At 34.0% G+C, this 16,340-nt stretch overlaps 1 protein-coding gene across 3 annotated transcripts in view; it reads right to left on the reverse strand.

Moving 5' to 3' along the window:
* Positions 1 to 16,340, reverse strand: part of LOC149063901 (adhesion molecule nephrin-like) — a 479,700-nt gene that overhangs the window by 29,236 nt on the left and 434,124 nt on the right. For all 3 annotated transcript variants that reach the window (XR_016195721.1, XM_089254947.1, XM_089254948.1), the window contains exon 11: positions 8,672 to 8,702. Coding sequence is in view for 2 of the 3 variants with exons in the window: in XM_089254947.1 (XP_089111073.1) it covers positions 8,672 to 8,702 (31 nt within the window). In the remaining variant the exon portion in view is untranslated. The remainder of the gene's footprint in view (positions 1 to 8,671; positions 8,703 to 16,340) is intronic.

Here is a 16,340-nt window from a genome sequence, read left to right on the forward strand (position 1 = left end):
CATCGACGATTTTTTGACGCGGTGCCCTCCGCCAATCGTGAATGCTCATCCAAAATCCATTCAATTACAGCAAAACTATAGCTATCGGAGCCGAAGGAGGGCTGTTTATTGACACTCGGCAGTCACTTCCGGCTCTGAAGATGTCGGGCATATTTGTAGGTGGACTTTTAGATATTAATAAAAGAGCTCTTTTTAAGTTCTGGTTCCTAACCATACGCCACATCTATGAAAGCCTATTCAAAAAAAGGTTGTGCTAACAAAGAATAAATCACAGATTGCTACTAATTGCAGAGGAATAGACATTCGTAGTATATTTCATGAAAATAAATAAAAAATTAATAAAATTATATATCAGTATCCGAGACACACACAAAGTTTTCCCGCAGAAAATGTATTTACTATATCCTTTACGTACGTACCTCTCAAGTTTGCATCACGAAAAATAAGATATATAACAACAAGTCCTTTTGTAAATTTTGTTCGGACTATGCAATATTAGTGGAAACAAACGGATATCTAAGCATAAATAACTGGTAAAATTTGAATAACTTTTATCAAATACATCTTTTGTCCAGGACAGTTCATATTCATCGCCACAGACTCGCTGAAAGAGAAAACAATTCTGATACAAGAACGTATTGTGTGAAAAGCTTTTCGGTTCCCAAATATCCATATTATACGGAAATATCCAGCTATGCAAACAATAAGTGCCTGAATAAGAATGTAACATTTAATCTCGTGCGCCATTCAAACAATGAATACTTGTTGATGCATTATATGTAACTTGAAAAGGGTTTTACTTTTGAACTAGACTCATCATACAATAGAGTTAAGTAACGGAAAATACCTTTTTAGAACTCGTAATACGTGCGAAGCATTCATATCTATTTCTGTGAATTATTCATCGATTATTAGTAATGGAAGTCGAATGCGTTCATTTAAATATACACTGAGCGGCCACTTTATCATGGCCACCTGAAAGTTTTAAGCCAATGAGTTATGACGTCACACTGTGGCTGCTGGAGGGCTAGGATAGCATGAAAAGGAAAGTTGAAGTTCCTGAGACAGGCTTATTAGGTGAATTGCTTGTGAAGGTATGGGAAAAGCTTGATTCGACTGACTGTGTATGAAAGATGATTGCAAGAGCTCGGAGCCATGGAGCGAGTATCAGCGAAACTGTTGCATTTATGAAATATTCGAGAGAAGCTGCAGTTGAAGTGTTCAAAGACTGGATTATCAGGCAATGTGAAACTTGTGGTCGTCACGGACTGGTAAATGCTTGGATGGAACTGAGAGTCTCCCTAATTTGTTAGACAACAGCAGAAACAGAAAATAGTGCAGCATGCTGCATATTGCGGCAAATCTTAATCAAAGATCATCGTAAGTTATCTCTGAGCTCACTCTTCTCCGTGCAATGCATCGTGCTTGGGCTAACCATATTCGCTCGTGCAAAATACGGGAAATTTGATTGGGGCAAATACGGAAAAATACGTGACATCGTAAATTGTTACCAAACACCTACCAAATTGTTACAGAGTTGTCAACTATGACACAAAATCGAATAAAATTTTCAAATTCCCGAAGTAACCGTTTTCACGAATCACCAAAATAGTTTATTATTCACGAATATTTTTATTATTAATCGATTCAACTTTTTTTTTGTTCTATACCCCCGCTCCCCCCCCCCCATACTTTATCCCTCAAGTGAAGGGGAAATCTACTACCAAAACACATTTTTCTTGGTGCTCTGAATGTTTTTACCCCGTGAAATATATATGGGCAAAACAGGGTTTCCGGTGAAACTCACAGGTTATGCCCACGTTCTACTTGAAATTAATCTCATTCTCAAAGCAATTAGGTCAAAACGTCAAATCATAGTTTTTGAGTTATGAAAACTTCCTGTACCCGTGTTTTTGATTAAAATATCTAGTACACTCGGTTTACAAAATGGAGAAAACCGAAACAATTTCGCAAATATCGACCAGGAAAACATAAAATACCAGGATTATCCCGGAACGTATGGTCATATAGATCGTATTTGGATAGGGAGGCCGAAGGCCAGTTCGTACAACGATTCTGCCTGAAGCTGACAAGAAAGGGTGTCTTGAATTCGCAAGGATTGGAAAGTGGATAATTGAAAGCCAGTTTATGTGTGTGGTCCGATGAATCACGACTTCAACATGTGAACATGAACCTGAAATGCATTGCCACAACCCTTCGAGCTGGCAGCGCAATGTGATGGTTTGAGGGAATGTTTTCCCGGCATATTTTAGTTCATGTACTTGAACGTCTGAGTAAGACATCAACACCGTTGCTTCTCAACAATATTCTGTTGTGCTGATGGTTTATCCCAATAGCGATGGTTTTTTTCAACAAGATAATATGTCCTGCCGTACTGCTAGTATTGTTCAGGATTATTTTGAGCATCATGAAGAAGAGTGTTTACTTGCTCAGGTGGTATCCACAATCCCCAGATCTCAATCCCATTGAGCATTCGTGGGATGACGTTGAAAGAGCCATCAGAATTCTGGATACACAAGCGTAGAATCTCACACTATTGGGTACTGCTATTCATCAAGCATGATTTCAGATTTCACATTCGACCTATCAACATCTCCTGGTGTCCATGCCGAAAAAAAAAAATCAACGCCGTATTAAACCCTAGGCGTTTCAGCTTTTGGCAACACATTCTTATAATCTACATTTGACGAACTGGCGATAAATGTGGTAACCTTTTTCTTACCTAATCACAAGTAAGGGGGCATTCAAGTATTACGTAAGCAGATTTTCAGCCATTTTTGACCCTCTCCCCACTTGTCAGCAAAAATCAGCAACCCCCCCCCTCCCCACCCCGTCAGCAGCTTAGAATATTTCATATCTTCAAAAAGGGGTAGTTGATGACGTAAGCAATCTTCAACCCTCCCCCCTCTTGTCATCAAAAGTCAGCAAATTCGAAACCCCCTCCCCCCTCGATGCTGAGCTAATACTTGAATGACCCCTAAGGAGGGGAAAGAAAAATAGAAGAAAGGAAAGATATATAGTATAAAAAATAGATAGGTATAAGAAATAATAATACATAATAGATATAAGAGAGTATACAGAGAGAGAAATTTTTCTCTGCACCCATCACCTTACGTGTTCCCTTCCGCTATAGTTTAAATGTGGTGGGGAAAAAATCATTAACGGGGGGGGATAGAAAGAACGAAGGGGGAAAAACAACTTTTCGGTGCAATTTTACAATAAAGCTTCGCGATGGTGATGACGGGGGGAGGGAGAGGAAAGAAAACACACAGAACTGGATTGAAATTATTCCACTGGCGTTTGGACGGAATATTACGTCCGCGATGGTAAAGGGGTTAAAAGGCAAAAGACGGCCCAAAGAAATACATTTCACCGAGGTGGTCTTAATGAAGTGGCCACTCAGTGTAAATGCAGCACGTGACGGCCCTGATAAATTCGTACGTTCACCGTAATAGACAAAATACCTCCTGAGGGCTGGATACAGCGTCACGATGCGGATTTTTCACTTGGAATTTTATCTTCGGAAATTTCCGAACATCTGCCTCGGTCGTGAAGCGTAACGGTCAGTAGAAGGAAAAATTAATTAATGATTTATCACAATAATTATTCTTTGCATGCAAGCTTCATTAACTACCGTCGTTAATTACCTGCAAACGATTCGGAACCGGGGAATTCCGACGCCAGCAGTTTTGATAAAAATTAAAGAAAAATTTGTTTTTTTTTTTAAAAAGCAATAATAACAATAATTAGTTAAAAACGATGCGAAACTTTTCGCTTTTCTCTCCTTTTTACTCTTTCCTTGTATATAATGTTTCCTTAACAAACGTGCTCCGTTAAAAAGAAGACAAAATATTAATAAAACAAATATAATTTATCATTAATTTCTATTAACCGGAGCAACAGCGAAATATGTATTGAATGTATGCATGTGTTTAGTGTGATATATGTTTAGTTTTGCGTTTTAGTTTTCATCGTTGGAATGGAATTCGCTCTCGGTGCTTCACGATGATAATAATAAAGGGAGGGGGGAAAAAAAACTTAAATTTTGACAGAACAGTGTATAATTAAAATAGAAATAATTGAATCTTTCTAGACTAACGTGACAACAGTCAATACATTACTTTGAATCTTTTATCGAGAAATTGAAAACTTCCGATGAAAACAATGGACAGATCACGCGATATTACTTAAGATGAATGAATAATGAATATTCTTGTTCGTGATAAGACGATTTCGAAACTACACACTAAACATATCGGGAAAAATCACAAGAATTCAAAAAAAAAAATTTTTATATTGAGAAAAATCGTTTTATTTATGAAATAAATATATTACGTATAATATATTAAAGTAAATGCAGTATATACATATATGTATTCTAAATCTCTAAGTATGTTTCTCATATATTGGATAGTCTACTAAAAGTTGGAAAAATCTTTTATATTAATATTCCCAGCAATGATCAGATTTTAAAATGTTCTCTTCATTAATTTTTTGTTCCCTCGTTAACCTGAATATGACATATTACCTTAATATGATATTAGTGATTTTTTTTTCTCCCATATATATATAAAAAATATGCCATAGATTTACGTTTCATAATGCTTTATATCGATACATTATCGTGGAAAAAAGGTTAATTATAGGTTCTATTGAGTGGTGAAAATCGGAAAACGTTTGTGAACGTTCTTATTTTGGGCCTTTTATTAAATCAATTTGCAAAACCAGTCCGTGAGAGAGAAAGCCCATTTAATTCTACCGATGATTGAGCCAGCACGTGTTTTTTGCAGAAGGGTTATCAAATAATCATCACCGACTTATCACGATACAATACTATATATATTGCCAATTAATACCAATTACCAACTGTGTAAAAAATTATGATTACAAGTTGGTTATGCGTTTTGCTAATGATAGATCAAACTTGTTCATAATGTTTAATAATTATTGTTCATTACGATGCCTATGCAGGTCTTCATATCCGGCTTTTACCAGTAACTCCTGATAGGTTCCATCAGATTCAATAATCTAGCAACGACCCAATCATTTTTGGTGATTCTAGAGGCTTTTATATTTCTTTGATCAATCGCAATTTATTTTAGTGATATATATTCTTTGAAATATTATAGTTCATTTAACCTTTCGGCTACAAGGATAGTTGAAAATGTTTCTTTCACTGGGACAAAAAAGTTTTTCCTTCTTTACTGTTTTTTTTTCCTGAAAGATAGATGGCAGTGAAACTCACAGATTTTCTGAATTCAATTACATTCACAGAAAAGGCTAAGATACATACGCAAATGTGGGTTCGAATTCAAAATTACCTATAATCTAGTGATTGGAGGCAGACAGACAGACTACTACAGTGGTGCACAACCTCTGGCCCGCGGGCCGATTGTGGGCTGTCAAAGGGTTTCATCCGGCCCACAAAAGGTGTTCTGGTACAAAAGTATCAATACACACAATATCATACATTCCCTAGCATGACAATGATTACAGACAAAACGAATTGACAGAGGCAAGTAATGGGTCAATAACAGCCAACAAATCATCAAAGGCAAACACAGTTGCCAATTAGAACAACAAAAGTTGTCAACTTCAAGTAAAGTTGCTACTTTCAGCCAAAAAAAAAAAAAAAATTATCAAATGCAAGTAGAGTTGCGAATTAGAACCAAAAATATTGTCAAAGGCATGCAAAGTTACAATTGACAGCCGTAAAAAATGTCGGAAGAAATTAAAGTTCCCAATTATGTTAAAAATTGCTAAAAAATCGTCAATAGCACAAAATAGAGGGCTACTACAAGTTGGAATGAGCGAACATGTAATTCGAACGATCTTTTTAATGGAAAATTATTCAGCTGACAAATATGCGAGATGAATGTACTTAAATCATGATGAATATAACAGAAATTATTTTTGATAGAGTCATAATCACCATCACATAATTTTTAGTCAGGAAAATAACCTCAATTGAAAAGAAAAATGTCTCGTTGAAAATGAGGGAAAAAACGGGACATTTTAAGAAGTAAGGGATAAAATTACGGGAATATCCCGTAAAATCCCGGTCATATGGTAAAACACTATATAGCAGTTTCTGGTCAGCAGACTGAAAAGGTTGTGTACTCCCCTCCCCTATAAGTGCTCAATCACACCATCTCGTACAGTACAAACATACCAGTCGGAGAATAAAGAAGTACGGTCGAACCCATTGTAATGAACTCCAAGAGACCAGAGAAATCACTTCGTTATAACGAAATTTCGTTGCAAAGGAATTCCAAGTTTTTGGTACTGTTTTTATGGGAGATTAGAAAAAGTGTTCATTAAACGAGATTTTTTTCGCTATACCGTATTCGTTGAAACGGGATTCGACTGTAATAATAACAATAATAAAAACCAGAATATAATACGCCATCTATACGTCACAATTGAATAATTTTCATCCTAAGATAACAATTTCCAAATCATCACGGGATGATTGCCGCACATCGTGTTGTGCGCACCCTGGGAGGGTAAATAAAGTTTTCCTAGAAAAACTAAATACAACCGAATTCAAAATCCCTGAAAATGTTCCAAACCACGATGAAATCGCGCCATTCCCACGATGTGAACACGTTCTAAACACACTAGAATAAATTCCCAACAACAGTAATAAACTCATTCAAAATTAGAATTTCGGAAACGAATTTGATACTTATTCACTGAAAATCACCTCCTCGAAGATTTTTATGAAGATTCCTCGCTCTTGATTCGGAGAAGAGAACACATATATACAGAGAGCTTTAAAATCTTATCTTCTTACGGAAGCGAAGATACGCGGAAGGTGAAAATCCTGATTAATGGATTCTAAACAATCAGCTAAGTCCGCTATTATTGGAACGGGGTGGGATGGAGTGGGACTTAAAATCCGTAGCGCACGTAAACGTATGTATACGACGCATACACGTGCGTACACACTCACGTACGCAAATCCTCCCACTACCCCGTAGCTGCATTTTACAAAAGCTGTTGTCTTGCTCCCGTTAAAAGTTCTCCGGTTTCACGTTATTCAAAGCTTAATTTCGCTCTACGTGCTATGAATGTTGTCCGGGGGGGGGGGGGCGAGTGGGAAAAGATGATGAATTGCATTTCTTTGTGCATGCTGATGTGTGCGTGTTTTAATTTATCTCCGCGAACATTTCAAAGAGGCGGAGCAACTCTTAGAAATAGTTCCTTTTGTGAAAAGAGGCGTGAAAAGTGTAATTTTTAGTTTAAAGGGGGGGGGGGCGACGGAGGGGAAAAAATAGCATGTACGGTATATAAGTATGAGATGGAAACAAAGAGAACCTCCCACGCACTTCCATCATAATTTTCTGAACACCCGGTCGTTAAATTTTTTTCTCTTCATTTTTACACGGGGGAAAAAAAATCCGGAACAGGAAACTGCTGTGAAAGTTTTCTTTGTTCCCTTGGATTTCAAATACCGGCTATTATAAATTGCAACTAAAAATAAAAATTATGAAAAAAATAATAATTTCTTTCAAACAAAGACGTTATGCATTGCTAGCTTAATTCTTTTTTTCCTTAATCTTCAAGTAATTTCAAGAATTTAATAAGCCCTTTTTTCTCCCGTGGAAACGCTGATTACACGTTTTTTGTTAATATGGAATTCTATTATGGTGGGAAACGAAAATGATGTAATTGTTACGAGAATCATGTTTCAACACTTTAAAATTATGAAATCGATTTATTTTATTTAAGTAATTTGTAAAATTTGATATGCGTATGAAAAAAAAGTAAGCTAAATAAACTGTAATTAAATAAATTGAATTTAGCACAAATATATAGATATTTCATACAAATTTTGAAATTTTAAGCGAGCTAAAAGAATTTGATTTTCGTTTTTAAATTTATAGATATAATTTTTTTACATGCACCTTTATTTTAATATACAGGGTGTCATAAAATCTCAAACAGTTTAAATATTCATAAAAACTGATGGAATTGGTATATTTGAATGTGGTTTGCTGTTTCTTTTTTTCGTACAGGTAAAGAAACAGTTCAATTTTCTTTTCAACACAGGTCGATGCACTAAAACAAATCCCAGACTTTTGAACCTGATTCTTTTTAAATCTCTTCTGTGTCGTAAACGTTCTTTAAACTTTTGAGGGTGCTGAAGTAAAGCGACTTAGAAAATAATGCTTTATCCACTAATGTCTACATCGCAATGAAAATCACAGGAAAATTTAGTAATTATCCATTAATTTTTCTCTCTGCATTTTATCGGACCTGATTTGCTTTTTTCCAGCGTTTTGTTTAGGGCATTCTATCAACTATTTTTCTTCCTGTAACAAAAAACCATCCTTATGAAAACAACTTTCAACGAACCACATAAAATATGCTTTTTTATTCTTTTTAAAATTCCAGTCGATTAGGAAGTTCTTGAATACCTTGAACGTAGCTTTAGATATAATTAAATATAAATTTTTAGTTTTAATACATTAATTACTAATAATAATTAATAATTGTTACTAAACACTGTTCTCACAATTACTAAGTCGTCAAATATCACTTCGGGCTATTCGGCGACGAGAAACATTCAAAAATGTATATATTTGTATTATGTAATACTGTATAAGTAAATCGTTGCGTATATATGAAAAAATATTGATCTTACTTTTCAACCATTTCGTGTTCAATAGTCTGACCTGAAAATAAATTACAATTGTTAAAATAATAATAATTTCCCTTAAATAATTCATCGCTATGCCACAGATAAGAAAACCAGTAAAATATGTAAAACAATAAAAATTTAACATTTTCATAACAAGGTCTGTTCATTCTGCAATATTAAAGTACAACCTCACTTTAACGGACCCCACCATAACGGACTTCGTTTTTCACGGTAAAGTAATATAATGTAAAATTTTCATCAGGAGAGTTTACAACTCATTTTTTAAGTATTTGAAAATAATCTTAACTTATTAACATTTCCATTCAACCGATTAAACATCGATCGTTGTTTTGTTTAGCGTAAACTTTAAACCGCTCGACAGCCAGAAAAATCAAGATGCAATATATTCGTGCACATCTTTTCCGATTCGATCTCTGTTGAGAAGATTGTTTTTTATTTCATGTGCAATAAACATTTTTCTTAGTTAACTACTGTACCCTCTTGGTGTATATATACCCTGTAGCTTTGCATCCATATAAGAATTATTTCTTTTTTAAACCGGACATTCATAATAACGGACAACGTTCAGCCCTTATTAGTTCGTTAAAACGAGGTACTACTGCAGAATAGCTTTTGTAATAAAAATATTAACAAAACTGAAAAAAAAAACATGAATATGATTTAAAAAAAATAAAATACAACAAACTCTCACTAAATACAGATATTTATTTAAATCGGTACTTCTTAATTCACTTCTCAGCTAAATATTTTCAATAAAAATGAAATTTATGCATTAATTTGTATAAATTATGAACAAAAAATTTACCATATTTCTTGATTAAAATTTGTAATTCAGTTTCGCAAAATTGCTACATAAAGATTTATATAATATCAGGTCGGTAATATATCATGACAAAGAAAAATTATTTAATCAATTATTAGAATAAAATATAATATTACTTTCTTCCAACTAAAACATAAAATAATAACTCAATGACGAAATCGATTATTTCATGTATAAAATTTAACGGGGAAATGGGGGAAAAAATATAAAAAGAATACAAATACAAATACAACGCCACAACAGACAAAATGCCCAGAGAGGTGGCTGATAAAAAGATGCCCATAAAAATACGGTTGTCATATATTTCGAAATGCGGTGCTCCATAAGTTATTACATGAATTCCCTTTCTTATTTGAAATGTATCCATAATAGTGCAAACCTAAGAAAAACAAATCTTTTGATAAAGGATGAGAAATTATTCGATTCTATAATAGAATTATGGCGTGCTCCGTATTCGTATATTGTATATATGAATATGATAACGTAATCAACCACGGGAATAGAAGTGGAAATAGGAATTACACACCATAATATAAAAAATTGTGAATAAATGCAAGTATTTATTTGAATCGGTACTTTTTAATTGACTTCCCAGGTAATTATTTTAGTATTTCCTAACAAAAACGTAATTTGTTTTTGAGTAAAGTAAATTTGAAATTTATTCGTCATCCAACAACAGAAAATATCCAGTTATAGTTGGAGAGGGTAAAAAAAAAAGGATCAAAATTACATAAATATATGTGTTCATAATTTATGCATTAAATTGTATAAATTATTAATAAAAAAGTTGTAACATATCTATAGAATAAAATTTGTTGTTCAGTTTCGTAAAATTGCAACATCAACAAAACATAACAACGCCCGTTTCGATATTATTATGACAAAGGGAGAAAATAAATGCAGAATTTTTTCCCCTAGCATTATAAAGAAATGTTCCATAATAATGAATTATTATAATGAAATATTACTTTTTTTTTCAATGATAGAAAGAAGAAAATAATAACGAAACGTCGAAATTAATTCTTTCATGTACAAAATATAAGTGGAATGAAAAATAATGAAAATTCTTTTTGAAATTTGGTGTTTTTTATACAAGTTGTTACATCATTGTTCACAGATCAGTTTTCGTCAATTTTCTTGCATGTTTGAAATGTACTCGTAATAACGCAAGCCAAATATAAAAAAGTTATGATTATTACGGAATATCATATTTTGATGAAGGATCAGAAATCATCCGATTCTTATTATGGATGGAATTATGGCGTGTTTCGTATTTTGCATATATGAATATAAAAACGTAATCAGTCACTAGAATAGACGTGGGAATAGAAATATTATATTTTTTTTAATCAAAATATTAACGAAACTGAAAAATGTGAATAAGAAAAATATAATTTAAAATATACAATACATATATAATTGCATTAAATTTGCATAAGTTATTATCAACCCAAAAAAATTAACATATCTGTTAATTTGTTAAATTTGTAGTCTAGTTTCTTAAAGTTTCAACATCAACAAATTAGAGTAACGTCTGCCCGATATTATTATGACAAAAAAATAGATGTTAAAAATTTCCCTATCATTACAAAGACATATTTTATAATAATCATTTATTAGAATGAAATATTACTTCCTTTAGTAGAAAAAAAAGAAAATAATAAATCGATGACGAAATGAATTCTTTCATGTACAAAATATAAGGGGAATGAAAAAATTTCGAAATTAGGTGCTCATTATATACAAGTTCAAGTTATTACATCATTTGTTCATGGATTATTTTTCGGCATTTTGCTTACTTTTCTGAAATTTATTCGCAATAACCCAAACAAAGGGGAAAAAAATATCGTGATTAATACGTAACATCATATTTTGATGAAGGATGAGAAATCATTCGATTGTTATATCATGGCGTGTTTTCTATATTGCATGTATGAATATAATAACGTAATCAGCCACGAGAATGAACGTGGAAATAGGAATGAATGCGGCGTTATATCACGGAACTCGCTTTAATTAGGTGGAACAACAAACAATCTTTCAGGACCGGCACAAGCTTCTGGAGGCAACGCAATGCCTTTATTCAATTACTGCCAACTGAATCTAATAAACGTTGCGATTCTGAGACCTAGAAAGAAGAGATTTTATAAGCTTCCCGCAGCCCCCGCTGCGGTTATTTTTCCCCGCTTTCATTTACCCTGTGTATTCTCTTCTGTTTTTTTTCTCCCGCAGATGTATATATATATATATATATATATTTATTTATTTATTTTAGGCGCATTTCCTTTTAGTATGTAGAATGACAACGAGATTTTGGGTCGGTTTTCTGTGGAATTAAACGGATTATCTCAATGAATGAAGTGGAAAAACGGAAAAATTCTGTTGGATATTACTTCTGTGTTAAGAAAAGATTTTTTTTTTTTTTTTAAATTTGCTTTTATTTTCCTTGATTGCTTTCTTTCTCTTGTCTTTCCGCTCCAAGCGCATACCAAGTTTTCTGGAAATTTCTCAGGAAATTTTACCACAGGACTTGGAAGAAAAACCGCGAAACCCCGTAAAACGCCGATGGCTATAGAGACAAGGACCATGTTAATTTGTTGTTGTTTTTTTTCTGGTCAATTAAGTTCCGAAAGTTACTTATTTCCTTTGTTTTGTCCTTGAGGGTAAAACGTAGGGATATAGTTAATGGAATTTGTAGTTATAATTCCGTAAAAGAGGAAGTATAATAAACTTTCTTTAGCAAAATGAAAGTTTGAGTTGGTTTCGAATTTAAATTGTATAATTAAGTACAATGACAAATAAATGTAGGATATAATATGTGGTTTATCAATATTTATATTAATAATAATGATACACGAATTATTGTCATATAAATATTCAGGAAAATAATTGTTAAATTAATATATTCATGTTGAATGGGAATTTGTGAATATTTCAGTCTTTTGACTCGTTAAGTGTTTCTGAGAACAATGAAATAGTCTGGAATGCAGTTATTCCAGAAATACTAACATTGGACCGCCAAGAGTTTTATACACTTAATCCAATTATAACGATATTACACAGTATTTTATTATAAGAATCTCGCTATAACGAGTATTTTATTATAAGAATCTCGCTATAACGAGTGATTTGCAAATAATTTCCAAATTGATCGCGCTAAAGATACAGGAAATATTCTGCTGTAGCGAATTGTAAAAGCTATCGTCCGTTTTCTCATTACCTGTTCTTCAAAAGTATTCATCTACGATTGACACTTACTACCGCACATGCTACAAACCAACATTGTCCCTGACGTGCCTCTATCAAGGAATCGACACAGAAAGTAGCATTTTTCTTCATTCCATCCAGGGGGCGTCCGCAGCTTCAACCTTTGGAGGGAGCACAAAAAGCTTGGAGGGTACAACAATTTACTTCCCAAGAAATTTTGAGTTACCACTCTCCGAAAAGCATTTGAATCAACAGAAATTGGTTAATATACTAGCATACAAATGATAAATAATATGGTGTTTTCCTTTCAATACTTCAATTTTTTCACCAAAATATTAATTTTGTTTTCTAATTTCTGTTCGACTTGGGGGCGGGGCACTGGTCCCTTGAGCACGCCCCTGCATACGTCTCTGACTCCCTCCCTTCCTATTTTATGCTTCTCCAGAACGAGATACTGTATTTTTAATGGGCATTTCACGTGGATAAAGGAGTGATTTTCAATAAATTATAACCTGACAGAGCAGAAAATCTGAAATAAAAGAGGTCCGTAATAATGAGAATTTTCCTGATAATTGTGCACTACCGTTATAACGCAGACTGTGCAGTATTTATTTCAAGTTTGAAAGATACTTTAAATTTTCCGAAATACACCAATCTGATTTTGTTATTCATTTTCACTGATTTTTCACACTGCGACGGAAAAATCCCCGTACACGGAAGCATTCTTAGACTCTAAACGTCCATATTTTGTAAACTTATTCACCATAAAAAATGGTACCTTTCTTAGTAACTTTTGCCTATAACCAAAAGGGTAAAAATGAAATTTTATCAATAAAAATGCGCCTTCTAGAATATATTGGAAATAAGTATACAGAAAGAACGGTATTTAATTATTTTATTGTATTCTCTTTACATCACGTGAGCAAAATGCGCAGAACACAATCTACCTCAACTTTTCGTAGTTAAAGCTAATTGAATTAGACAAATGGTTTTTTTTTATAGGTGGCAGTAGATGTCCAAGTTCATATTGATGTTTTTCAATACTGTACTCAGTACACCTATTTTCAATGATGTTTTTCAAGAAGGCACATTTTTACTCATGAAATTTTATTTTTACCCGCTTATTGATTATAGACAAAATTTACTAAGAAAGGCACCATTTTGTCATGGTGAATAAGTTCAAAATTATGATCACTTAGAGTCTGAGAATGACCGGGTATGCTTCCTCAGTACAAAGAATTTTCTTGCTGAGCTCTGAGGAAAAATTCCCTAAAATTCTATACTCATTTTATTTTAATCATTTCGCATAGATATTGAAATTCTGTGCGCATAAAAACAACAGGTCTGTCCAAGTGAAATAAAAGATCGTGCTTCCACCTCCTCCTTATGTAGAAAAAAAATCCCTCTCGTATACCACCGTGATTGTTTTTTTTAAATATACGTATATACTAACGAAATAAATAAAACAATATTCAGCTCAATCGGGTTTCTTAAGCAGGCTGGTGTTTACTATATTTTAGCTTTTATAGGTGACAGGAGGGGTGCAACAACATTATTTCATATTTTCGAACTCAATATGCAAGTGAAAGTGTTGAAGTAGGGTTACGAGACATACACACACAATTCCTAAATTTGAACATGAGGACGCTTGCGCACTCTTCTTCAGCTATGTTTCTTGCACATGGTTACACCAGAAGGCGCTACTACACTAACAATCGACGGCAATTGCTTCTCGACCAAAATATAACCAATTTTTATTCGGGCAATTAGCAAGAGTCACATAATTTTAGGGCCCTCCGACTAGGGTTCTTCTTGAGGCCCCCTCAGACGTATATATGGTTTTCTTACCTGTATGCTATACAGACAGACAGACATGACCGCTGACCGCCCAGAGAGACCATCTTGGGATGGTTTGCGCTTTTTCTGTATGCTATACAAATTTTGTCACCCTACACCCACTCTAGTCTATTTTTCTTGACTACTCGTTCCTCCAAATTATCCGCCATGGACAATATACCAGTTAGCCTCCCTCTCACACCGTGTATATGCATCTATGGCTAAGCCACTCTAGGTCACATTCTTCGTCCCTCGCTTATCATATCCTTGCACCCTCTCCGAGTCACACACAGTTGTTCCCAGCGTGAAACTTCCCGCGGAAACCTTGAAGATAATGTTCCGCAGTACTCAAAAAAAAGAAAACCGGAGTATTTATCAGAAAAAATTCGTCCCTATTGCCGTCTTATAGCGCAAGGGCAAAACAAAAAAGGCTCAGCACCATCACTTGATTTAATATTTATTGCTTTAGATCATTGCGCCAGATTTTATCGTAAAAGCCCCAACGCAAATGCGATCGCGTTCCCGGGCAGGACTCGTGTGTTAAAATGGTACTGGATGTCCCTTATGTCTCCTCACTCGTCGTAAATTCCGCACTTCAAGAATCCTAACTCTCAAAAATACAACGAGTGGATGAAAAATCTCCCAAAAAAACATATTTTTTACAATTTATATTTTCATAATGAAACGGAATGACATTCATGAACTTCTGGAGCTTCGGGTTCGAGAATTCAAAGTGAAAACAAAAATAGCGTTACTGTTTTTTAAATTGTTGACTAATCGAGTGGTGTGATTTTTTTTTAAAAGACACTACCTCGTTAAAATTCAAAATAAGGAACAACTTTGCGTGGTATTGGTATCGAGAAAGTATTTTTTGAAAGCTCCCTAGTTTCCAAGATTTTTAAGGGTTCCGTGGCGTTTGATCACTCAGAACACCCCCAAAAAGCTGTCACGGAACACCAATTAGAAACCTTTAAGTCATTCTTTTGGTCAACCGCTGACATTTTCCCTCGCTCTCTAGTCAGAAACGGACCCATTCTTTTACCGCCTTCGCGCTACACAAATTTTGCTTCCGATTCTCCTATTCCACTAATTTTCTGGACCAATTATTTCTCAGATTGACCGCCTCACTGAACTTTCCGTCCTAGGCTATTGTCCGCTATGCCACCCTGTAAATACGTCTCTCTGCTACTAATGAAATTTCAAATTCAGTTCTTAATGAAAAAAGAAAAAAAAATTGCTATTTCTGATTGTGAATATCGATTTACGAAAAATTTTACGCTACTCAAATAAGTCAGAAAAAAAAGATATCCATCTGTATCTCGCACACTTTAAGCGCAGAACATCGTGTTAGTCCTCAAATAAATAAAGAAAAGCACTAGAAAATGTTCAACTCGCATCACATCGTCGATCTCCAGCAGAAAATACTAACTCAGACGTATCAAAGAAAACTAAGTATATTTTTATATTTACTGCCTTTTTCTTTTTTTTTCTGGTAGACCCTTCCTCTAGTTTTCTTTGCCATATTCCATGAGTAAAAAAGAAAACTGAAAATAAAATAACAACTTTATATATAAAAGGTTTTTTTTTAAAAAAAAGAAGTTGAAATCGGAAGAAAGACGCCGCAAACTCGTCTTTCTGCCATCATGGACCGGTGCCAATGAAAAGATATTTTTCGCTTCTTCGTCCGGTAACAAATTACAGTGATTTCATACAATCTGTGTCTTCTTCCATTTCTTATATATATATTTTTTTCCTTTCCCGTCTCCTTTCTTCTAAAAACTCTGT

The sequence above is a fragment of the Pholcus phalangioides genome, unplaced genomic scaffold, assembly GCF_987345545.1.
Source record: "Pholcus phalangioides strain wild (caught in Gottingen) unplaced genomic scaffold, Ppha-v1.0 ptg000042l_1, whole genome shotgun sequence".
NCBI classification, from domain to species: domain Eukaryota; kingdom Metazoa; phylum Arthropoda; class Arachnida; order Araneae; family Pholcidae; genus Pholcus; species Pholcus phalangioides.